The sequence below is a fragment of the Phyllostomus hastatus genome, unplaced genomic scaffold (assembly GCF_019186645.2).
Source record: "Phyllostomus hastatus isolate PE091 unplaced genomic scaffold, TTU_PhHast_1.1 phas_contig_254, whole genome shotgun sequence".
Taxonomy (NCBI): Eukaryota; Metazoa; Chordata; class Mammalia; order Chiroptera; family Phyllostomidae; genus Phyllostomus; species Phyllostomus hastatus.
Window position 1 is genome coordinate 20,286,008 of NW_025333810.1, and position 26,183 is coordinate 20,312,190.

At 40.9% G+C, this 26,183-nt stretch overlaps 1 protein-coding gene across 2 annotated transcripts in view; it reads left to right on the plus strand.

Annotated features, from left to right (window-relative positions):
* Window positions 1–26,183, plus strand: part of MEGF10 (multiple EGF like domains 10) — a 173,835-nt gene that overhangs the window by 98,375 nt on the left and 49,277 nt on the right. For both annotated transcript variants that reach the window (XM_045838135.1, XM_045838134.1), the window contains exons 6-8: window positions 14,049–14,295; window positions 16,177–16,297; window positions 20,201–20,337. In XM_045838135.1, coding sequence (XP_045694091.1) covers window positions 14,049–14,295; window positions 16,177–16,297; window positions 20,201–20,337 — 505 coding nt within the window. The remainder of the gene's footprint in view (window positions 1–14,048; window positions 14,296–16,176; window positions 16,298–20,200; window positions 20,338–26,183) is intronic.

The following is a 26,183-nucleotide window of genomic DNA, read 5'->3' on the forward strand; positions in this document are numbered from 1 at the left end:
TGGACAGTAACAAATAAGGCAAAGAAATTCAAACTACAAGTTATTCCAAATCATATTATCAGCCATTTTCTGGTGGAGGCAATAATGTGCTTCCTGGCCATTCTGCTTAGAGGGAAATAATGATACTGTATGTATTAGCCTCATTTGTTACTGTACCTGTAAAATGGGATAGGCTGATACCCGATTTTAGTAGAGATGCATACCTCTCCTCTGATGGGGTTATGTTGCTAATTGGCTGGAATTAAGTGCTCTGGTTTATTATGTAAGCTGGTTCATTTGAAATATGTTGGAGGAGAGCTCTATCAACACTCTGGACCACCAGAATGATGAACAAGTGGGTCCTAGAGCAAATTAAGCCAGAATCATTGCTGGAGGCCAAAATGACAAAACTGAAGCTGTCCTACCTCAGGCACATCAGCAGAAGGCAGGCTTCTTTGGAAAAGACAGTAATGCTGGGAAAAATGGAAGGAAGGGGGAAAAGGAAGACCAACGATGAGGTGGACTGACTCCGTGAAAGAGCCACAGACATGAGTCTGCAGGAGCCGAGTGGGGCTGCTGAGGACGGGGCATTATGGACATCACTCCTCCTTGGGTGGCCAGGAGTCAGAGCTGACTCAATGCACATAACATACACACCTTTCATGACTACATCTGGTTTTTTATTGGTTGCGATTGTGTCAAAGAATTTTGTTTAATGCTTGAAATAAAAAATACTTCAGTGACAATAAGAAAAAAAACCCTAACCACAATTTTTCCTATTTTGGTCCATGTATCTTTTAATTCATTGAAAACCTTGTTGATTTTTTAAGCTTTGAATATTTGTATCTGTGTGCTGGAGCAAATTAATCATGGTTCATATGTATAAAACGAATAAGGGTTAGAAAGCAATAAAGCAATGAAAACTATTCCAGTAGAGTAAATAGTAGAGGTTATGAGATCCTTGCTCTTGGACCGTAAATGAATGGTATCAACTTAAAATTTTGTGAAAACCTGATGTTTTTACTACTCACTACTGTTCTATAGAAGTAGCAAAGTAACTTCCAAAGAAAGTTTAAATTTTAATGAAATTTACTTGAACTTGATATCAAAGTTAAAAAATTCTTTTTTAAATATATTTTGATTATGCTATTACAGTTGTCCTATTTCCCCTCTTCATTCCCCTCCACCCTGCACACCCTCTCCCACCCTCATTCCCCTCCCTTTAGTTCATGTCCATGTGTCATAAGTTCTTTAGCTTCTACATTTCCCATACTATTCTTGCCCTCCCCCTGTCTATTTTTTACCTACCATCTATGCTACTTATTCTCCATACCTTTTCCCCCTCTCTCCTCCTCCCACTCCCTTGTTGCTAACCCTCCATGTGATCTCCATTTCTGTGGTTCTGTTCCTGCTCTAGTTGTTTTCTTAGTTTCTTTTTGTTTTTGTTTTAGGTGTGGTTGTTAATAATTGTGAGTTTGCTGTCGTTTTACTATACATGTTTTTTTTTAATCTTCTTTTTCTTATATAAGTCCCTTTAACATTTCATAAAATGAGGGCTTGGTGATGATGAACTTCTTTAACTTGACCTTATCTAAAAAGCATTTTATCTGCCCTTCCATTCTAAATGAAAGCTTTGCTGTATAGAGCAATCTGGGATATAGGTCCTTGCTTTTCATGACTTGGAATATTTCTTTCCAGCCCCTTCTTGCCTGTAAGGTCTCTTTGGAGAAATCAGCTGATAGTCTTATGGGAACTCCTTTGTAGGTTACTGTCTCTTGCTGCATCTAGGATTCTCTCCTTCATTTTAATCTTGGCTAATGTAATTATGATGTGCCTTGGTGTGTGCTTCCTTGGGTCCGATGGGTCCAACTTCTTTGGGACTCTCTGAGCTTCCTGGACTTCCTGGAAGTCTATTTCCTTTGCCAGATTGGGGAAGTTCTCCTTTGTTGTTTGTTCAAATAAGTTTTCCACTGGTTGCTCTTCCTCTTCTCCTTCTGGTACCCCTGTAATTCGGATGTTGGGTCTTTTAAAGATGTCCTGGAGGTTCCTAAGCCACTCCTCATTTTTTTGAATTCTTGTTTCTTCATTCTGTTCTGGTTGAGTGTTTTTTTCTTCCTTCTGGTCCACTCCATTGATGTGAGTCCCAGCTTTCATTTGATCACTATTGGTTCCCTGTGCATTTTTCTTCATTTCACTTAGTGTAGCCTTCATTTGTTCATCTAATTTGTGACTAAAATCAACCAGTTCTGTGAGCATCCTGCTCACCACTGCTTTGAACTGTGCATCTGATAGGTTGGCTATCTCTCAGCCGCTTAAAAAAACTGATTGAGGGGCTTTCAATTCTGTTTGAGCCACCCGCCCCCCCTTTGGTCTGGTTGCACCTGTTACGTATGAGGGGCGGGACCTTAGGTGTTCACCAGGGCGGGGCACCCCAGTTGCTGGGTTGTGACGTTGTAGGTGGGGGCGGGGTCCGAGAGGGAACAGGGGCACTTGCTCCACTCTCCGTGGGACCTCAGTCCCTTCCGCTGCTTCCCCTGAGCAAACTGGGCCCTTCTGGTGCCAATTCCCATGTGGGTGGTCTTGTGCATGCTGTGGGACCCTCCAAGGACCTCTACTATGAGGCTGGGAGCCTCTCCCTGCTCCTCAATCCCTGCTGGTGTCCTCAATCAGTGACCCAAGGCTCTATTTCCCAGTGCTGTGATCCTGGGTTGCGCACAATCGCCACCTCGCTGGGTCTGCCAGTTGCCACCCCTTGGCCAGGGTCTGCCAGCTGCTGCTTACACATTCAAGGTCCACCCGCTGAGGTCCTGTGTGCCCCAGCTGCCTTACACACCCGGTCCCAGGGCTCTCTGTTCTCCACACCGAGACCTGCATCTGGCTGCCTCACTCTGCCCCTACTACCGGTCTGGATGAACATGTCTATTTTCTTAGTTTTCCAACTTCCATTCAGATTAGTTTGCTGTCAGTTTTGGTTATTATTCTATTTCTAAATTGTTGTTGTCTCTATCTTGGTTGTGCAAGGAGGCACAGTGTGTCTACCTATGCCTCCATCTTGGCTGGAAGTCCCAAAGTTAAAAAATTCTTTAAGACAGAATATACCACAAGCAAAGCAAAATGTGAAGCAAGAGAGTGGGGAAATATTTTTGCAATGTATAAAAAAATGATTCATATATAGATGATGTAAATAACTTCCACAAATCAATAAGAAAAAACTCCTAACTTTAGAATAAGCTAAGGATACAATAAAGTAATTCAGAGACCAGAAAACGTAATTGACTAATAATCATATGAAAATATGATTATCTTTGTAAAAACTAGTGAAATGCATAAAAAAGAACAAGATGTCATTTTTGCCATCAGATTGACAAAAGATAAGAAGTGTGACAATATTGAGTGTTGACAAGGATGTGAAAGAAAACTTCCACACACCTCTCTCATGACAGTAAATTTGCAGAGTAACTTTAGAGAGCAATTTGGCTATCTCTAGAGTAAAATTTTAATTTGTAAACACCATATGATTCATTAATTTTATTTCTACCTCTTTATAATGTATCTATATACTTTAGAGAAACCCTTGCATACATATACTAGATGATATAGTCTTTCCATCTTTGTAATAGTGAGAATTTAGAAAAACAAAGTGGCCATGAATATGGGGAAAGATTGATTTACTGGAGGCTGTTAATATAGTGACATGTGCACAGCCATTAATTCCTCCTATAAACTGCTGTGTAGTATTATACCATATTACCAGATGTATCAGTATTAGTAGATCTCAATATCATAATATTGGGTAAAAAAGCAAGATGCACAGTAACATGTACATTTTACATAAAACTAGTAAATATATACAATAACATAGTATGTCTCTAGACACACACACAGACTAGAAGGATCACGTTAAAACCATGGCAGGGGCTCCCTCTGGGGAAGGAGGAGGGAGGAACTGAGAACTCACTGACGGAGGCCGAGGAGACTTTAACTGTATCTGTCGTGTTTTACTTCTTGCATCAAATGATGACTAGAATTAACCTAGACAAGCAACCATGTCTGCTTAGACATGATGGGATGTTCATTTACAATAGGTTAATTCTAGATTGTGGATTCATGGGCCTTTGTTTAAGTGTTACTTATAGTCTTCTGTAGTTAAAATGTTTTCTCAGGGAAATGTTATTAAATTTCTCAGACCATCCAGTTAGCATTAAGGGTGTGAGGACAGGCTTCTTACTGTGGGATTTTCAACAAAATGTTTCAGACCTTTGCCCTCTGGTCTCTCACATCCAGAATAAAGATGCTAAGGACTTTCATAGCAGTGGTTCTCAGTGCTTACCCTTTGGTGCTCACCCCTTGCCCGCCTCCTCTGGAAGCCGACTCTCCCTCTGCCCACAGGGGCAGTGCACAGAGCCCTCGGTATTCCCCCAGCACCCTGTGCACGCAACGCTTACGCGGTCTTTTGTGATAAACCTCACTGTGGGCCAGTCTCTCCTGATAGATACGGAAACCTTAGCTGTAGAACATGTGTTATGTAGGAGTAAGGAGGAAGTGATCCATAAGGAGAAGATGCTCAATCCATTTGTAATAACAGAATAAATGAGCAAAAAATGAAAATACGACAAAACTTAAAAAAGCAAGACATCCTGGGATGGCTCCTGAGGTTGTTATTCCTTTGAGTTCAGTGAACAAATGTGATGCCCTCAAATCCCTTACTTAGTCCCAGCCTGCAGTATACAGAACCTTGAGATCCCCTCCAAACTGTGAATAGGGTCACTGCTGTGCTCCCCTAGGGAGACGTGAGAATTTATATTCAGTCACATGAAGGAATAAACATCTCATGCTGGCCTATAATTTGAGATAAGCATACACTGAATTTATAACCTGGCAGCGTTGCTTTGAAAACTTATTTAGCTACCATTTTTTAAAAGAAGAAGGCAGGTCCTCCCTTGGCCACTGAATGAAATTAATACGCACAGCACTGGGTGGTTGTCCACAGGGACTGTTGGCACCATGTCAGCTCTCCAGCAGGTTTTTTGACATGTGAAGGACATGAGGTTTTAGTGCTTTCAGAGGATCTGGAAAATACATTTTTATTGTTCTTGTTCATGGATATAGAAGCTATACAGAGTTGTTTTATTTTTAAAGCACTTGATGTTTTGAATGAGGATCTTTTCTTCTGTGTTAACAAAGGGAATGACACACCGTAGCCTGGGTAGCCCGCAGCACAGGGAGCCAAATCGCAGGGAGATGAAAGCCCCTGAGGGAACCCGGTTTAGGAAGAAAGGGTGCGTGTTTCAGGGAAGAACCGTGCTTTTCTGTCCTTTGAGACAACAGAAAATTATTTTGGTCTCTTCTAAAAGACACTCACTCTGTAGAGATATTTTCTTAAAAGTGATTTATTTGTGCTTTATCCATGTATTAGAATATGAAGGGTTGGATTTTCTTCCCTATTAATTTCTCTCAGAGTCACAAACTTTCCTATGTTTAAAGTCAATGGAGAGCGTCATGGCAAGATGCCATGTGAAAATCTATTTTCAAGTTAGCACAGCTGACTGATGTGTCCTAATAGATACTTGACATTTATGTGTTAAGAGCACTTATAGTCTTCCTTGCTTCAAACAGCAACCCTGGTGAGGGTAGTTGTGTATTATTAGCTGATACCACTTTTCCTATGATGAACTGGAGTTCCAAGATTCAGTACATTATCCTGCTGTATCTGATAGAGATGTATCCACAAGGTTCCCAAACCTTGTATAGTTCTACAGTTTGATTTCTTAGATCCCAGAGGTATTAAATCAATACAAAAAGAAAAAAAAAACAGAAACAAAACCAAACAACAACAAAAACAATAAAAGATGGACTGTTTGTTCATCTAGCATTTGTTTAGACCTAACACAAGTACATGGAATTGGGCACTTTTGTTGTTCTTTGTAATTCAGAACCAATTACTTTTAGAAAGCATCTTATATTTCAAAACATGTTTCAGGGCCAGCCACTCTGTGGTCTTAGTGGGCCCAGATTACCTGAGGTAAAATTAAGTCATTGGGATTGGTGCCTGCGAAAATGGCAAGATTATCCAGATTTTGTTAATGACTGTCTATTTTTTATGCTAAGGGGGGATGACTAAGGAGTTCATGTGTTTGTTTGTAAGACTCTCCTTTTCCATTTCTGGGCCCCATCGCCTCTGCCTCTGGACACATTAGTCTTCAAGTGGGAAATGATTAAGTCCAGTTTGAAATGGCAATAAAGGCCATGATGTAAAATGCAGGGGTTCATTGCAGGCCCGAGTGTTATCCCACTGGCTTTGTGAACACGATGAAAAGGGTGATGCCAGGGCTTGTTTTTACTTCATGGAGTTACTGGTAAATTTGTTTTTGAACTTCACATTGTGAGAACCAAGTTGTCCTTTTTGGCATGAATGATTCATGCAAGACAAACAAAGAACACAAACCACCGACAGGCCTGCTACTCCAGCTTCACGTACAGCTGAAGGATGTTTTTCTTGTGTTTTCTTTTTCCTAGGGTGGATGTTCCAGTGTGCCAACCGTGGAATAAAATTTCTGCTCCTGTTAGGTCTGTGCTGTGTCACACACAACAACAAGTACTTTTTGTGTAATTAGTATGTTCCGCCATCCCCATGTTACACGGAAAGAATGAAATAGATCAAAGAACAAAGATCGGGCGCTTGCTCAAGGTTCTAAGGCTATGAAGTGAGGGTGGCCTAGCTAGAGTCCAGGTGCATCTGATGCTAAATCATGGTACTTCCTCCTTGAGCCAGCTGGTGATTGATGAATTTTGTAACAAGGTGAACTTGGTGGTAAACATGACTCCATCACTCCTTTCTCAAAGAGAAAAATGACTTCATCCTCTTCCTCCCCCCCTTTTTTTTTACTGGAGCCCTTTGAATGAAACAATGTATTAACATGCCCTTGTTTCTTCTCCCCAGCATCTCTCAGCTTGGCCTTCCTGTTTATCTCTAATTGTATTCTTTTTTTAAAAAAAATAGGCATTCTTATTTTCTTACAGACTTTATTTCTTTTTAGAGGGGAAGGGAGAGAGAAAGAGAGGGAAAGAAACATCAATGTGTGGTTGCCTCTCATGCACCCCCTACTGGGGACCTGGCCTGCACCCAGGCATGTGCCTTAACTGGGAATCGAACCAGTGAGTGACCCTTTGGTTTGCAGGCTGGCACTCAATCCACTGAGCCACATTAGAAAGGACTAACTGTGTTCCTTTCCTTATTCTTTGTCTACACAAAGGCAAGTTATTTACTAACCTGTCTTCCTTTTGTTCAAGGATGTTTCCTAATGCCTTGTTTTTATTAATACTTTATGTGGCTGTGGACACGTTGAAACATTCCTTATCAACACCATTCTGACGAACTTGCTACTAATGAAGCCTGGGAACTGTCATTTGGAGCAAACAAGTATTCTTTCCCCAACACATGGGAGACTTTTGTCCAAGAATGTTCTTCTCTGGAAACCAGGCAGAAGCAGTTAATATGCACTGAGACTAGTTTTTTAATTGATGAGCATCCCTTGCTGGGGATGGTCTGCGTGATGGGGGAAGGTCACAGCTTTGGAGGCTGTGGTAGATGGAAGCCTCTCCCTTGCTTTTGCCCCTTAAGCACTGAGTGATCTTGAGCAAAATTATCATGAGTCCATTCTGCACATGAAATGTAGGAATAATTATACCTGATAACATTGAATGTTATTGTGGGGTTTAAGTAAAATAGCTGCATAAAGCTGACAATGCATGCAACTCAGTCTGTCTTAGAGCCCCTTCTCTCTTTCCCCATCCTTTGCATGGAAAAGTAGGCTGAGGGTCTGAAGTGTGTCAGGAGAAGAGAATGTGCCTAGAATTGTTATGGTGGTTTTACAGGCTTCTGTGCTGTGAGAGTTCCAGTGCCCTACATTCACAGGCACACTCGTTTATTCACCAAGTACATCTCACACCAGCCGTGTGCTCAGTGATACTGGGCCTGGTTTTCAGATCTGTGTACTCCAGAAGCTAATGACATCAATACTGTTTTCACAGTGAGCTTATTGGCTTTTTTGTTTGCATACAATCATTATCAGCTTACAAAAGCTCTTCACATCTGTCCATCTCCTCAAGTGTTTTTCTTTCTGAGAAATTCCCTGTGTTCCTACTGCTGAGGTAACTTCCTCCTTTCATTGCCCCTAAATATCGAGTCATTGGCTGACCCCCCGAAGGCTTGCTCATGAAAGGTCTTATCATTTGTTGCTCTGCCTTAGTAGATCACATTGGATGAAAAACAATTGTGGGAAATTATGTTTAACCAAAATATATAATTTTACTACTTCAGCAGCAGAATGGTTTCCTGAAAAGTACTTGGACTTTTGTTTGCAGAAAGTCTTAGATTTGAATGTTGGTGTCACCACTTACTAACTGGGTGTCTTGGGACATTTTACCGAAATGTTCTCATCCTGAATACCTTCCAGGTGGTAAATGTGATCATGATGCCCACCTTGTTACAACTGCAGTGAGGAATGGAAGGAGGTGTGCGAAGCATGGAGCACAGACCTTGCACAACGTAAATGTTCAGCATATCAAACCACTTAAGCCTAATTTTTGCTTGCTTTTCTCAGAGTGCCGAAAGGACACATGTTGATTGCAGAAAATGTAGAACATCTAGTTAGTGAATGAATACAAAAAATCACAAATTCAGAAACACTCTTAAGACCTGGAGATATCCGACGGGACCATTTGACAATGGAGCTTTTCAACATCTGTCTCTCTGCCTCTGTCTTTCTCATTAGCCTGCTTCCCCCTCCCTCCCCAGACGTTGGATTCAGCTGTATATAAGTGCTGATATTTGGCCATTTTTGACCTAAATTATTAATGACAGTTAAAATTAATGTTAATGACAGTTTCATCTGGTTCATTCTAATATAATGCTAAAATTGAATCATGTGGTACCTATCATTTTTAATCTACTTTTTATAATTATGATATTGCTAATGTCTTTCAAATTCATTAAATATTCTTCTATAATATCACTTTAAATTGATACATAGTATTCCATTATATGATTATTCCAAGTGAATAGTCTTCTATCACTAGAAAATTAGGTTGTTTTAATTTTTTTGTTATTATAAACAGTGCTTGGATAAACATCCTTATAGCTTTGGAAGGAGTAAAATGTAAAATACATGGGTGGACAAAAGTAGTTTTACAGTTGTTTGTATGGACATAACACAAATACATAATACAGTCATTAATTAAATAATAATACAAGAATAAAAGTCTGTGTTTTGCATACTCACAATTGTAAATCTCCTTTTCCCACCCTGTACAGTGGTTTAAAATACAGACTCGCAAGACAGGAGGTCCTGTGTCTCACTGCCTGCCATCTGTGCAACTTTGAGCAAGTCCCCTGGATCACAGTTTTTTAATCTATAAAACAGAAATAACAACACCTCATAGGGTCCCTGTGAGAGTTCCTCTATTTCAAGTGCTTCCGAATGGTGGCTATGGGTGCATGGTGAATGTTATTAATTAGTTAATTATTGTACATTGTTACTGTCTTTACACACATAAATTTATGTCTTTTGGAAAAATACCAAAAGAGGAATTTGTGAATGAAGAGCTTTTGATCCACTTTTCCAGACTCATCTCTAAAATGGATGTGGTAATCTGTTCACCCTTAGTAGCACTTGAGAGCACTGGTTCTCATGAGAAGGGAGAGGTTATTGCCACCACTGTATCAGCTTCATCACTGTTATTACCCTACTTCCTCACTCAGGGTATGAAGTTTTCCACAGTTTGGTGTCTCTGAGGTCAGATGGCTTCCAACCACTACAGTCAGCCAGGTGACTGATGGACCATGGTGGCATGGAACCTTCTGTTGCTAACTGCCAAGATTAAGAAAGGGTATCAGTGTGTCTAAACACCTGTGAAATTCAGTCTTATTTGAGAGGTATGAGGAGATATAAGTGGGTGTCATAGAACATATATGGTGCTGTTTTCAGAGAGCATCTCGGATTGGGTCTGAGAAATGCACCTGAAAACCGGAGGCTTCTGGGCAGACTTTAAAAGACTAGGGAGGACAGATGGAGGGAAGGACTTGTCTAGTATCTCTCCATCTCTACGTATTTTCTGTTTCTTCTTGCTGTGCACGTGGCTAAGAGAGATGATAATGGCCATGGCACCACAGTGTAGAAGTCCAAGAAGGCATTCATAGATTGCTATTTAAAAGCCTTTGGGTGGTTGCATATATCATTCACTCTAAATGTAATACCTCCTACAACCTCCCTCCCCTTCCACTCCCCCCTCTTTGTGAGTACAAATCCTCTACCCTTTACCTGAACATGGCACACTCTGCTTTTAAGTCCAAGCTGAGACATCATTTTAGCTGGACAGCCTTTCCTGACTCACCAACACTGGTTGTCATTTCTGCGTTTTCAGTTGCACTGAGTCCATATCCTTACCTTACTGCTTATCCAGGCTATTTTATTGCCTAGTAACTTGTTGCCATTGCTACTAAAGTCTAAGGTTCTAGAAGCACGCCCTTTTGTTCTTCTTTCAGCTCTAGGCCTGGTACCAGGGCTGGCACGTGGCAGGTACTTAAGGGTTATCATTTGAGTAAATTTCCACACCCAGCCCATGAATGCGACCTGTGGTTCCTGTAGTCACCGGAAGTTACAGTCATCAGGGCTCCAGGGTCAGAGGGCTCGGTGCTCTGCCAGGTGTCACCAAGGGTTGTAGCATGGACCGTGTACTTCTGATATTGCTCGGTAGTATAAATCCCTTTTATCTCCAACTTATTAGAAGAGCCTAATAGAGCAAGCTGTCCATGCTGCCTTGGACCCTCATTAAGCTGTCTCCTGAAATGCCTGCAGGAATCTGGGTGCCTTGCATCCAACAGCTCATTTCTAACTGTACTAACAGAAAATGACAGTGATGCTGAAAGTGAGTCATCACTCCCTTACTTGCATTTGGGTTTTTTCAAATCTGAAACAAAATTTTGTTCATTTACCTTTTCCTATTAGGATATTCAAGCTATTTCAATGTTAACTACATAAAAAAAAGTGGTCAGCTTGAGCAAACACACCAATCACTTTCTCTTGTGGAGTGGAACACTCGTCCCTTGAGATTAGGGTGAAGTGTTAAGTAAAAGATGTCAGATGATTTGAATTCAGATTCTCTTGAAACTGTCTTTCCAAACACAGTACTTAAATTCAGGATAATTGGTTAGCTTGGCACTAAACATAAGGAACACATTCTGCCTCTTGTCTACACAGTCTACAGACCCTTGTATTTGTAGTAACCAGAGAAGAAAGCTTGCTTTCGTGCGATGAACTGTGCATTTCACTGGGATACATTGAAAGACGGGTGTGTTGTAGTGGTTAAACATGACAACTGAAGAAAGGAAAGGAAGTCACAGTGATGCTAAATTTATAAGCCAGGCTTCTGTGTCCTACTCCTTCCACTTCCTGCCTATTCGTCTGTAAACTTCTGTATATGGATCCCCCCCACGCCCAGCATAGCCCATGTTGGTGCCCAGTGAACACGTTTCGAGGCCCATGTATCAGGGACCTTTTAGGGAAACCCAGCCCCGAGGGGAGAAACTGTCACTTCAAAGCATGCCACAGTGCTTCATCATAGCCAGGACATTAGCTGCATCGACATGATTCTTTAAAAGCCTGAAACCCTTTCTTTGATGCTGATAGTTATCAATTCATGCTATAAACTTGCTTCTATCATGAGATATATTTAGGGTTTTCCCTTTTTTTTTTTAAACTGAATCCCAAGAAGATAGAACTGGTTTCTGCCTGATTGCTCTGCTGGGAGGAAGTTGTTGAATGGGATGTGGAAACGGGTCAGAGGACCAGCTCTGTCCCCTCAGCACCTCTTCCTCCCACGCGCCTGTTGTCGTCGTCGTATTCCCTAAAATGTGTGGGCTCCGGCCCACTCTCACCACAGTGCGTAGTGGGGAAAAAGGATAACTGATCATGTTTGAATGCTTTTCACTTGATCTTGATGCCCTTATCAAGGTAATTTTATTAGCTGAAATTGTTTTTTTTTATGTCAATTGATTATTCCTCCATTATACATAGGGAAAAAAATAGGTATTTAATATCTGGGGCTCCTGGAAGTTAAGAGGGATATGGAAACATTGGAGAGGGTTTAGTAAAGAAAAGGAGTGAAGCTGAATAAACTTTCAAAAAATAAGTGAAAGGATCGGGCTATAGTATTTAGTCTAGCAAAGAGCAGGGTCACGGATGCATCCATGTTCCAGGAATGAGATCATTTATATACAGTATAGAGAATAGTGATGAACCAACTGTCCTGTAAGGAGGAAAGGAGGAAAAGGGATCAAATTATAGGATATCAGATTCGGCTTGCATGGAGTGTAGCTTTTTCTGTATTCTTAGGGTTGATGAACCAGGGAACACAATAGGACTATGGAATTTATTTTGGTGGACCTTAAAAACAGGCTAGATACTTCTCTAACTGGGATAACTGAGACGATATAAAGGAACAGGAGAGGTAATTTAAAAAAAAAAGAATACATTCTAGATGGAAAGAGTTAAAATTGGAAAAAAATTTCTTTATTCATATCTGTAGGCAATAAAAGCAACAACTCCTATGAATAACAATTAGGCTTAAATCTCATCTTGAAACTACCTCCTAATCTTATTTTGTGAAAGAAGACTGTTGAGTTCTTAGGTAATTGCTTTCTTAATCTGCTTTAGGTTCAATAATTTTCTCTCATTGTTTTTAATTGTGTTAAAGTATGTTTATTAAAGTACTAATGAGATGAAAGCCACACTGATTAAAAACAGAATTATTCATTTAAACCTTTTGATATTATGAAATGAAAGGTAGGTGCTCATATTGGAAGATGAATCCTGTATGTCTAATACATTGTTTGCTGTGTACCTAGTTTTTTAAAATAGTTTTTTCCAGATCTGTTTAAGTCACAAACTCTTTATGAAATAATACTTTTTTTTAATCATAAAAGCAATTTATCCTAACAGCTCTAGGTAGGGTGCATCTTCCCTAGTGATTTTTATAGCATCTAATTAATAAATAAATGCACGGCTGGCTAGGCAATGCATATTAAGAGTAGGTTTTGCTTATTGTTGCCCTTTATAATTTTTAGACTGCTTGGGGTTGAGTTTCTCTTCTCCTTCCTCGCTCCCCTTTTTCCTACTCACCGACATGAGTTACAGCCATTCATCCTTTTCCTTGAAACTGTACTTTTAGATCTATCTTTCAAATGCTGTTTTCTGCCTTTGTCTTACTTGGTTTTGTGGACCTATTATTTCTTTATTTGCTATTCATTTTCTGTGTCAGAGTTGTCTTATTTTTTAAATAAGTCAGTGAATTTAAACATTTTAGTCATTTTATTCCCCAGCCTTTTCTGCTTGCCTCCCAATTGAGTGATACCTGGAAAGCAGACCAGTTATTCCCTTGAGAGAGCTCAGCCCGGCCCTGCAGCAGGAGAGGGGCAGCCCCCCCCTCCCGTCTTCATGACCACCACCTGAGGTCAGCCCCTCACTGAGTTCCTGGTCTACTGCCCTTCTCTCAGTGGCAGCTCCTTCCTCACACTGTAGCCAGCTGACCTTACCATGAAACAAATCTCAAATCTGTAGTGTTCCTCATTGTCTAAAATCCTTTACTATCAATTCCTTGTCGAAAAGATGCAGTACAAACTTCTTACACACATCAAACCCCTGCATGAGCTGACCATTACCACCTACCTAGCCAGCCTCATCTCTACCCACAAGCTCTCACGCCTTCCCCTGGCCAGTCACTCTAGTCACACCAGACTCCACACTCCAAGTGCATGGAACAGGCTGAGTGAAGGCGGCTGGAAAAGGTAGCCACGCTGAAGCAGTGGCGAGATGGGAAGTGGCTCGCCTAGTACTGAGCCTTAGTGTGTGAGACACTGCCCTGGGTCAGTGCTGGGGCCCTGATGCTCAGTTAAGGAATGGTGATGAAGGGGTCATCAAGCCACTTTCTCCGAGGGAGAGGGAGGCTAATTCTGAAGAGCTTGCCATTACCCATCCCACACTCTGATGCCACGTTTTCTTCCCCAACCTCAGCCTGCGACGGCGACCACTGGGGGCCTCACTGCAGCAGCCGCTGCCAGTGCAAAAACAGGGCTCTGTGCAACCCCATCACGGGGGCTTGCCACTGCGCTGCAGGCTTCCGGGGCTGGCGCTGCGAGGACCGATGTGAGCAGGGCACCTACGGTAACGACTGCCACCAGAAATGCCAGTGCCAGAACGGAGCCACCTGTGATCACGTCACAGGGGAATGCCGCTGCCCACCTGGATACACTGGAGCCTTGTAAGTGGCATAGTGCTGAGCAGCACGCAGAGCTCATCCCCGCTCCCCCGCTGCTGCTGCTGCTGTCTTATTCCTGGGCTCCTGTTTCCATAGCTGCCTGAGTCCAGGCACAGATCTGGAGGCCAGCAGTGGTCGCTGAGATGATCCTGTTGTTTGACTCAGCAGTGTCTATGGGCCAGAGCCCAGCAGAGTCTATGGGCCAGCTTCCCTGCTTTGCTTTGGCAGGATGCTGTACTGGATGGCAATATTTGGGGGTTGTTCGGGGCAGATTTGAAGTTCCACTTTGATTCTCCCACAACCACATTCCTTTTACACTGCAGGCGTTAATGGTCCATGTTGCTCTGTTCTCTGTGGATGGGTTCAGTGCCTTAGAAAAGAGGAAAGGGAGAAGATGTTAGAAATAGCCCAGGATAAAATGTTAACTGGGTTATTTAATGCCCATAGATACGAATGCTGCTTTGTGAATACAAGGCATGTACATGACATCTGTGTGGGATATGTGCACATGGATCATTTAACTTCTTCTGGAGAACGATGAAGCAACCCCTTGACCTCCCCTACTTCCTTTTGTGGGAGGGGCCTTCTTCGGTTCGCTTGTACAGATGGTCCCCAACTTAACAGTGGTTTAATTTGGTGATTTTTCAACTTACAGGATAATGAAACAATACACATTCAGTAGAAACCGTACTTCAGATTTTGAATTTTTGAATTTTGACATTATCTCAGACTACTGATATGTGCTATAATACTCCCTGGTGATGCTGGGCAGTTACACTGAGCTGCAACTCCCCAGCCGCCTCTCAGAAACATCTGATTCTCTGTAGTATATTCATTGTGTTAGACGATTTTGCCCAACTTTAGACTAAGAGAAGTGTTTTGAGCATGTTTATGGCGGGCTATGTAAGCTCTGATGTTCAGTAGTTAGGTATATTAAATGCATTTTGCAGTGATGATGTTTTCAATGTATGATGAGTTTATCTGGATGTAACCCCATTGTAAGTTGAGGAGCATCTGTATTAGCAAATGTAGTAAGAGACAGAATTTGCCAAAAAAGTAGGAGACAGAAAAATTTTGTTCCCTTGCGGAGAAAATTACACTTGTAAATCACAGAACTAAAACTTGGGGGCAGGGAGAAATGGGGCTGATTAGGTAAGTACTTCCTGCTGACAGTGCTAGGGCTCTAAAGTAGAGCTAAAGAAAAAAGTGCATTAGCCTAGAAAACTCTGATTTTCAGAAGAATGAATGATCATCCCAACCTACTTAATTGTTAATATTGCTTCTATGGGTTTTTATCAAGGCCGCAATTGAATAGGGCTTTGGGAAACTTGGAGCGATTTCACAGGAGAGCAAAAACAGACAAAAGCTTAGGGAAGAAGTTTTGTTCACAGAACATGGGGCAGGGGGTTGAAGGCATGGAAACTGGTCGGTCTGAGGGAGAGAATGCTGGAAACTGATTATGAAGAACATGTGCACAAAGCAGGGATGTGCAAACATTTCAATTTCCTTTGAGATCAGAACAAATGCACAAACAAAAGTAGACTTCAAACATAGCGTGTGGGCTTTATCAGAGTTACGTGGAAAGCTCCTGACACTGAGGAGTGTTTTTCCAGCTGAGAGTCACCCTTGGTACTCTCAGGACAGATTCTCCTCGGACTGAAATGTTTTCCACAGCTAATACCCCAAAACAAAGGGAAGGACTGGGTGACCCCTCTGAGGCCCTACCAGCCAATATGATTAATGCTCTTGAAATTGATGAAATGGACAATACTGAACAGAGAAAGCGTGTCTGTGTTAGGGCCCTGGGTGCCGTTGTATCTGTGAACCTAAGGGTTGTGTGGTTGGATAAATAATGGTGTTCTTTGTTGCCCATTAATCCCTCAGCTGTGAGGATCTCTGTCCCCCTGGCAAGCACGGTCCACAGTGTGAGCAGAGATGCCCCTGCCAAAATGGAGGAGTGTGTCATCACGTCACGGGGGAGTGCTCTTGCCCTCCTGGCTGGCTGGTAAGCTCCCCTCCTCCCTTCCAAAGTCACCTGTTTCATGAAACTCAAGTGAAAATGCATGTGGAAGATTTTAGCACAGAGTAGAGTTACACTGATGGCTGGAGATACGAACCATTTCAAAGCTACAATACTTCAGTCCAGAGAAGGCAGAAGAGGATTCAATCCTAAACTTGAAATGCATGAAGGGTCCTCATGGAAAAGATACTAGACCATCTGTTCTGCAGTTCCCCTCAGGATATAAACTCCTCTTAACACCCGGCAGCCAGAGCTGTTAAACTCTGGATATATTTAAATAATCATTTTCATAACTATGTTCTGTGGACCACTATTGTTCTTTGAGAACATTATTCTCAACAGACTATGTGTTATATGAAAAGCGTTATCTGGTCATATAAATCTGGAGGCACTGTCAGGTAAACCAGGTTTCCCAAGTGTTATAGAACTTTTCAGCCTTTAGAATCATAAGGCAAGAGGAAGCTATAACTCAGCATACTTCCCTGACCTTGACCGTGATACTCTTCCTTTATGTAGCATCACAGAAGCTTAATGTTCTGTGGAATGCACAATGTCAGAACTGGTTTACTAACTAGATTTCTCTGAAATGGGGAAGTATTATTGGTTTATATTTCTCTCAGCTGGTTTGTGTATAAGTCTGTGAAGGCAGAAGAATGAATGACCAATGTCTGTTTCCTTCATTAACAAACAAAAAATAAAAGAGCAATTGACTTCATGGTCCTTTTCTATCTCTGTGAGTGCTGGGGAGCTGCTCTTGCTTGGTTACAGAGAAGTGACTTCTTAATTGCCAAATCCATCCTCATTCCACTCTTCCATTCTCATTAGCTTCACTTCTCCAAAGCTTTTGACCTCCTCACTTCTCCCCCTCCCTTTCCTAATCTCTTTTCCTTCCATTTTTCTGATAATCCCCTCTCCTACCTCCCACTAGAGATCTTCTTTCCTGATCCTCCCCCTCCTCCAAATCACTTGATTGCAGTATTATCTAGTTTCAGTCTTATCCTTCTCTGTTCTTGCTATAAATCTCTGGAAATCTCACCCAGACCTGTGGCATTAACAATCATATGCTGATTTTCCCAGATCTTAACTTGCCCAGACGTGTATCTTTCACTATCCTGTTAGATACGCCCACCTCAATTACCTGTGGATGAAGCCACCATCTGCCTGGGAGATGCCCAAGTTGGAGCCTTAGGACCCAGACTTGGGATGGAATTGGTCTGGTATTGCCCTTGTGGTAGGCAGAGAGCAAAGGAGAACTGGAGTCCACTTCCCTGTGGCAGTCACAGGAAGTAAGGGGGAGGTCAAGATGTTCAGACCAATGGGACAAGCGAAAAACAAACAGCAGACCCAAGATGGGAATGGTAAGCAGGTAAGACAAAGTCTGATTCTAGAGGAAGGGCCTGAAGAAATTCAGTGAAGCAGCAAAGTCAGAGCGAGGGGGCCTTTTCTTGAGTGCCAGTGATAAGGTGAACAGGGGAAGGAGCACTGAGGTGGTTCAGGCAGGCCCACCAAAGTCAAGGTTGATGAAACCAAACTGGCACACCCAAGGCTTCCTTAAGGCTACTCCTCTCCTACCTTAAAAAAAACAAAAACAAAAAAACAATCTTAGTTAAAACCAACATTTTTCTCTTAGTGGCCCAAGGTAGAAATGTTGAATTATCTTTTACTCTCTCTTCTTTCATTTCTTATATTCAGCCTTTTGTTAACACTGGTTGTTGCTTTGTCCCTGGTAGGAGCAGGATTTTGCTGGGGAGAACTATGTGTTCTTTGAATGAGGAGCTGTAGGCTTCCTACTCCTAGGACTTTTGTGTAGTCATTAAGTGTGTATTGCCTCATCTTGAGGTTGAAGCTCTTTTTTTCTTGATTAAGGTCATGATGTGGCACAATGGTAATCACAGGCTTAAACTGTGCGTCCCAGTAGGTGAGAGAGTCTCCACCAGCCCGGGGGAGCCTCGCCTCTACTCTGGGCCCCCTACCTCGGTCGATGTTCCCTACCAAGTGCTTCAGGTCATTGTTCCCAGTGTGCGACTGAGCTTCCATCTTATCCTTCTACTTTAAGCATTTTATTTGCTCCATCATCCTAGGTGTTTTTCACAGATGAACACACTTTCTATTCACTTACACATGCATATGTATTTCAACGAGCAGAAATAATGTCCTCTTTAAAGCTGTTTGTTTACATTAATCCTTATTCATAAACATTTCAACAGCATCTCTGCTGCTCAGTCTGTTACAAACTGAGCAGATAAAATCCCTAAGAGAGTAGAATTTTTACCAGAACCCCTGCTTCCCCAGATTGGTCCTTAGTATATTATTCCTTCAGTCATGTTTATACGTTGGGCTCATGGAGGGATTAGAGTTATTTTTGCATCCGTCCCCCTCACCACATTGTCAGCTAATAAGGGTTGTGACCTTATCTTTGATTCTCCGAGTTTCAGCACTCTGCCTGGCACACAGATGATTCTCAGTTAGACATTGATTTGAATCATCTCTCAAAGGCTTTTTCTGTTCCAAGAGTCTGTGGAAGAACTTTCCCTGTTTGTAGATAGATAGAAACCACCAGAGGAGACTTAATTAGCACACCAACTGCCTTTGTGGGTAGCCAGGAGTTAGAGGAAATGTATTTTCTTATGCTCTCCAGAATAAACATTTACAAAACCATCTGGTGCTCGCTAGCCTCCAATTTCACAGTGCCCACAGTCTGCCTTTTTTTAGAGAGAAGGAGAACAAAGCAACAGCTTCCAACAGTTAAAAAACATTTTTTAAAATTCCTATTACTTGCGACATGTTGTTTACTCTAACGACACCCCCAATAAATAGATAAGCTATAAGGCCAAGTTATGTAGCCAAGTGAGGTAGAAAAGAGCAGAATATTTCCTAGATTTATGGGTACAGTATCTTATTCTCTTCCGCATGGGATTGGAATAAATACGACAAGATGGACAGTCTCTAGGGTGGGAGACATGTCCAAGTTACTCTTGATTTTTCTCACTGGGAAAGAAGCCTTCCTATTGATCTTGGCCCAGTGATGTTTGTTGAACCTGCTGAAAATAGAAGTGTTTTTCTTCTGAAATAAAGTGTCCAGGTTCATTCCTTTAGAAGTATTTATTGGGCAATGCTATTGTTAATTCAGGTACACAAAATTTCAATCTTATGTTATGCTACATGACAAGAAATAAAGCCAAGGATAATGTGTATTTTCTCTAGAACATATGGGAAAGCATCTGGATATTCCATTTGGACCAGATGTTGCTGTTTCTGTACTGGCTGCTCAGTCAGCATTGTTGACTTATTGTATGTGTAAGACACAAGGAAGAACACTTAGAAGGATTTATACATTCCTTAGGTTACTGTAATAATTTGATGTAACTCTATCTTAAGGTTTAGTTTTTTTATATGGGTCAGCATTTCTTAAGATTACTATTCTGCCACCTTTTGAAAAAAAGATTGTATTTATTAATTTTTAGAGAGAGGGGAAAGGAGGGAGAAAGAGGGGGAGAGAAACATCATTGTGTGGTTGCCTTTTGTGTGCCCCCACTGGGGACCTGGCCCACAACCCAGACATGTGCCCTAATTGGGAATCAAACCAGCGACCCTTTGGTTCTCAGACCAGCACTCAGTCCACTGAGCCACACCAGCCAGGGCTACTCCAGCACCTTTGAGTGTGTCTTGAGATTTAGGCTTACCAAGTAAATAAGTCAATTTAAAATTTCTAACTTTTTTTTAAGACAATGAACAGAGTTTCTCTGTTCTAAAATCCCCTTCCTCCGACTTTCTTGCAACTCTGTTCCCATATTTCCCCTTCCCTTTCTGTTTTCTCGATTCTCCCTCCTCCTTTGGCCCTTCCCTGGCTGGAGGCCCATCTAATTTTCCAAGTCTCTTTGAATGCAGGGCACAGTGTGTGGTCAGCCTTGCCCCGAGGGTCGCTTTGGAAAGAACTGTTCACAAGAATGTCAGTGCCATAATGGAGGGTCGTGTGATGCTGCCACAGGCCAATGTCACTGCAGTCCAGGATACACAGGGGAACGGTAAGGGACAGTCTTGTATTTCTGTTTGTAATGGCGTGAAAGGAAAATGTTTGAAAGGTCTGGAGAACACCTCCGCTACCGTGTGTCTGTGACTGTTCTCTAATACTCCACAGCACTAATGAGGTGCTTGAATAATTGGCAGGTTCTTTCCCAACTCAGTGCACAGAAACTGAATCATAGACAGTGATGGTGAATTGAAGATACAGAGAAAGCACTAAAAATAATAACAACAAAAATGTCAACCACTCAAAACCTACAATGAATGTGTCATTGTGAACAGTTGAGTGTTCGGGACAGCCACTTCAAGCACCAGACTTTTTACCATATACATATTTTCAGATAGATTTATTTTTAAATGAGATGTGTACTTAGATATCTTTAAAAAGTATGTGACACGTAATGTTGCCTTCTTATGAGTCAGAATTCTATTAAGAATATCAGTCATTTTATTGTGCTTGGATGGGACTCACAAGGCTTTCTGGTCCCTCATGAAATAGGAGAAAGGGACTGAGCTCACGTGATTCTTTGTTGTTGTTGTTGCTTGTTTGTTTTAATTGAATTTGTTGGGGTGACCCTGGCTAACAAAACTATACAGGTTCCAGGTGCCCTGGCTGGCGTAGCTCAGTGGACTGAGCGCGGGCTGGGAACTAAAGCGTCCCAGGTTCGATTCCCAGCCAGGGTACATTCCTGGGTTGCAGGCCATAACCCCCAGCAACCGCACATTGATGTCTGTCTGTCTGTCTGTCTGTCTGTCTCTCTCTCTCCCTCCCCCCTTCCCTCTCTAAAAATAAATAAATAAAATCTTTAAAAAAAAAAAACAAAACTATACAGGTTCCAGGTGTACAATTTACATTACATCATCTGTACCCTGTACTCTGTGTTCATGTGGTTCTTACATTCACTGTTGGTCAGTTTTTGTAGATGATAAGCTGTTAACCCAGAGAGCTTTGCTCTCCCTAGGTCTTCTGATTTGCTCTGTAATCTGTTACATTCTGGAAGGCAAGGCAATCAAGCTCATTGGATGTGTGCATAAAATTAAAGAAAAGAGACTTGAGAGGCAGAAGAGTATAATGGCTAAAAACAAAGATTTTGGAACCTGTGTCCTCATCAATAATGTTCAAATAATAATTGCACTTTCCTCTGGGATTATTCTAAGGATTAAATGAGTATATTGACACACTTAGAACAGTGCTGAAACATTAGTATCAGCTGTTACTATAGTTGAGTGATTTCTATGAGCTGTATAAATACTAGTGATCTCAATTTGAGGGATGTCTAGGGCTGTATAAATATTAGATGTCATTATTTTTGATATCTATGAATTAAGAATTCCTTCGACATTCTTCCTTAATTTTTTTCTTTCTAAAATTCTGGTCTAATTTTATGACATTTGATAAGACACTGCGGGGTGTTTTTCCCCTCAGTTAGACTCTGCACTTTGTTCAATTTACTTGTAAGCATCTTACAATTTTTGAAAAATCCCACTTCAGTTTCTCACTGGGTATTTTTATATAAAGGAAAACTTACTTTTGAATATAGGGTGGAGCAAAGTATGTTTACAGTTGTGAGTACATGAAACACAGAGTGCATTCTTGTATTATTGTTCATTAATTATTGTATTGTTTTCCACAGCAAAGACTGTAAGCCTACTTCTGCCCCACCCTGTACTCACTTGCTTATTCAGTCACTCTACACATTTTTTAGTTAAATGTTATTTTTTGGCAAATGCTAAAGTTATTTCATCATCTACAAATAAAGAGAAATTAGTCTCTTCTTTTCAATATATATGATGACTATTTCATTTTTTTTGAATTCTTGCATTGTTTAAAACCTTTAAGTCAGTTTTGACAAAAAGAGGTAAAATTGGGAATTCCTGTCTTGCTCCTCATTTTATTGGAAATGACTTCAGTATAGTTTCATGTTTGTTATTGGTTTTTAGTAGACTGTCTTTCATGCACAAGTGGGTTTTCAAAAATTTTTTTAATTAAACTTATTAGGGTGATATTGGTTAATAGAATCATATAGATTTCAAGTGATCTATGATATAAGATCTATATATGGCACTGTATTTTTGTTAGTATATATTTAATTTCATTAAAGGCTTTTAAATGTTTTGTTAATATTATTATGCAGTTTTCCTTTAATTCTTTGATATTATGAATTATTGACACCTTTACTGCATGGTTTTTATAATGTGTACTTAGGCTACTCAGAAGGTTTTTGTGGCCTGCATCCTGGTTATGGTTGTATTCAGATAGAGAAGGCTGTTAGGTGAGTTCCCTGTATCATTAACATCTTATCGTAGAAAGGCGAGTCAGGGAAGGAGGGGCACAAGATCAAGCAGAATCCTAAATAATAGTTTGTGTAATATTTTAGGGCACTAAAAATTTAAGTGCAGTTGTTTTTTGCCTTCTAGGGATTTCAGTTTCAAATTCAAGGTGACACAAAAATAACAAACATACAAGGCAAGCTTATACTCACTTTACTTAGAATACAAGGAAAGGGAATAACAGCTCATTTTCAGGTGAATTTTAGATCTGAGGCAAGGAAGGTGGAGAGCCAGAGAAAGGGAAGAAAAATGAAGAGGGGACTTGCTTCTTGAGTTGTTGTTCTTGTAACTATTATTTTTCTGATGAACTGATGACCTGATCTGTGTTTCAGATGGACTCTCCCCATCTGGGTTCTAGATCACGTGTGCGCATGCACACACACACACACACACAGTGAGGACAAGCGTAGTTGTCACTGTGAAAGGAACATAGATGTATGGCTCTGGGGCAGTTAGTGGCAGGAGGTGTGGGGACAGGGCCTAGGCTCTCAGCTTGCTATTTCCCCTGTGTCAAGAAGTCAGAGCGGTAACTCAATGACTGAGGCAAGGCCAGGGCTGCTGCCTGGAGGAGCAGGTACTGCCACAGGTGGCGCCAGCAACGCAGGAGCAGGACGTGAAAACAGCTTTCCCAGCCAGAGGGTGAACAGAAAAAACCAAGCAGGCACCGTGTGGGCAGGCAGAGCAGCTCGTGGGATGCCTAAATAATAGGCTTTGTGGTTTGTGGAAAGGTTGAGCGGATATTGTGCTAGGGAAATGTATAGTGTCACAGCCAAGCAAGAGTAAGAAGATGGTTTCCAGATCCTCCCAAAAATGCTTCTGAAGGGGTTAAAAGTGTTTTTAATGCTAATGGGCTATCATGGAATCTATGCATAGCTGGGGTCCCTGCACTCAACAGGTGGGTGCTCCGTCAATGTCTGCTGGGCGCACAGACTTCTGGGTCAGCTGTGGACTATCCCAAGACAGCCTGTGTCCATATCACCCTCAAAGCAAAGGAGAATGTGTGTGACATGAGGTAACGCCAGAAATCACAGACAGAAGTTGGAGGGTGCAGTGCTGGTCTCCAGTGGAGGAACTCTTTCTTGTATCAGGACTGGAGAAAAGTTGGCTCTTGTCCAGTGCTGCTTTTTTCCCCCTATTTTTCCTTTTCTTATCAATTTGTAAGAGACCTTTTGTATATAAAGATATTGGTCCTGTATGAAATGTATTGCAAATAATTTTCAAGTCTCATTAGGCTTTAAATTTATAGATGGGGGTTGCAATATAATTTTTTAAAAATTTAAATAGTGAAAATTATAATTTTTTTTATTTTTTGGAAATTTTGCCACTCTTAGGCTCTTCACAACCCAATTGTAAAAATACTACCACATATTTACTTCTAGTAATCTATATTTCTATATGTAAATTTTTCATTCATCTAAAGTTTATTTTTGTTAAAGATAGCAAGAGTAGCATTTTATATTTAATCCACAAATTACACTTACTTATACAGAAACCACTTACTAACTTTTGTGGAGGATTTTAAGAGCAAGTTTTTTAAGAGCAAATTGTGATTTATACACTTGCTTCTTCCTGGACTTTTATTCTTTTTCATGTATTGATTGGTCTGTTCTTTTCCCACTGCTTTTTATATCTTCTCTTGAGCAGCAGTTCCAGAAGTTTGAAAGGCAGGGGTCTGATTCATCAATCCAGGTTTAATGAGGGATGTGATTCTTTCACACTGTATCATCGTTTGGCCCAATTAATTTTTCCAGGCACCCTGGGAAGGTTCATGTTCAAAAGGACAAGGGAACAGCAGAAGCTGACACCCCTTCCATACAAATTCAACTCCTTTTCCACAAGTTCACAATGAGACGTAATGTAATTATTGAAATGCTGTTAAGACAATCCCATGACCCTCAATGAGGACTGGTGTCATGCTTTATTAGTTTATCTCTATTTGCTGCTTTCCTAATTCCAGGGCATTATTCAAAATCTTAAAAAATACACAGAAACTGTGTATCTCTATAGTACTACTGTGGCCAATATTTATTGCAATATCTTTATCTGCCTCTGCCATCTATTTCCTCTTCTCCTGATTCCTAAGATAGTGTTTCTTGTTCCACTTGGTACCACAAAAGCAACAGTAAGGGCATTAATTTGGCTGGGAAATGATGCCTCTTTTCCATAAAGGGGCCAAAAAGAAAAGAGAGAGAAAGAGAGATATGACAGCTTGACAAAGACTTTTCATTGAATCAATCAGAAAAGTAGACGGTACTTTCTGATTGTGTTTATTTTCAAGATGGAAAATGTCTACTTCGAGAAAGATACTCTACCATTTTGGTTTGGTAGATGGAAATAGACATAACTGTTATTAACAGGACTCTCTTACAAGTGCAACATTGATGAAAAAGAAGCAGGAATATGAAGCAAGTTTTACATCATGGCTACTTTTTAGTAAATAAAATTCAAATGGCTTCTTGCCATTTATAACACAAACTAGTAGTATACTTAATTATAGGTTAGAAAGATAAATATGGCCAGGACCAGCTATTATGAATATTGTTTTCCCAGAGAAAAGGAAGTCTCTGCCAAGACATGATAAAATATGCACACTGGTTCCCTGTCATTTGGTAGTTGATGCTTTTCCAGTCTTCCGATCTATACTCAGTTCACCCAGAAAGAGCTGTGCTTTGTACTAAGTTACAATCATGCAGTCCAACGCTTAGCATTTGGGTTTGTTTTAAATCCGTACAAGAGGGAGAAACCCTTGTACCTTCTCTCTCTTTTTTTTTTTGATACTGACTTGCAAAAAAATCTGTATAGATATGTTGTCTTGCTAACATTTAGCAGAGCCATGATGAGGCCCAATTATTATACCTCAGCATTTCTTTCTCTGAAGTTTACATCTTTAAGGAAAAAATTAAGTGATGTCACTTACGAAAGCTTCTTACAAGCTAAAAATAGGGTACCTTTTACAAACACTCTGCTCTAAAAATAGGCAGACTCATGTAACTTAAAAGCACACATCTGATTTTATGCTAAATGTTAGAGCAATTACTGAAGAACTTATCTAATAATTTGTTGAGCTGTTGATTTGAAGGCTTTGCCTATTAACAAACACACCTAAACATGCCTAGAGTCTGCGGAACCCAATTTGCAAAAGGTTCTTTTTCTTGTCTCTATCACATTATATATATTTGAGAGCCAGAGTTTACCAGAAAAGTATCAAAGGATTCTCAAGATTTATCCTTCTTAAATAGAATTCCTGCCCAGCCCTGGTATTGCTAGTAATCACATCCTACCATTAAAATTATGCAAAGTCATGTGGAAAAAATGTTGCCTTTTCGGCCACTTTGCAGTTGCTTTGAAGTATGCTTGAGTTTGCTTTGCACTTGCTGCTTGCCCCATGCCCATCTGAAACAGCGCAGTGCTGACCTACATTTAAGACACGGGGTCTGGCATGACGAGAGCCACATGGGAAGTGGCTGCTGAGACTCACAATGTTGCCCTACTTGTGGCAAGTGCTTGGCTAGGTGAG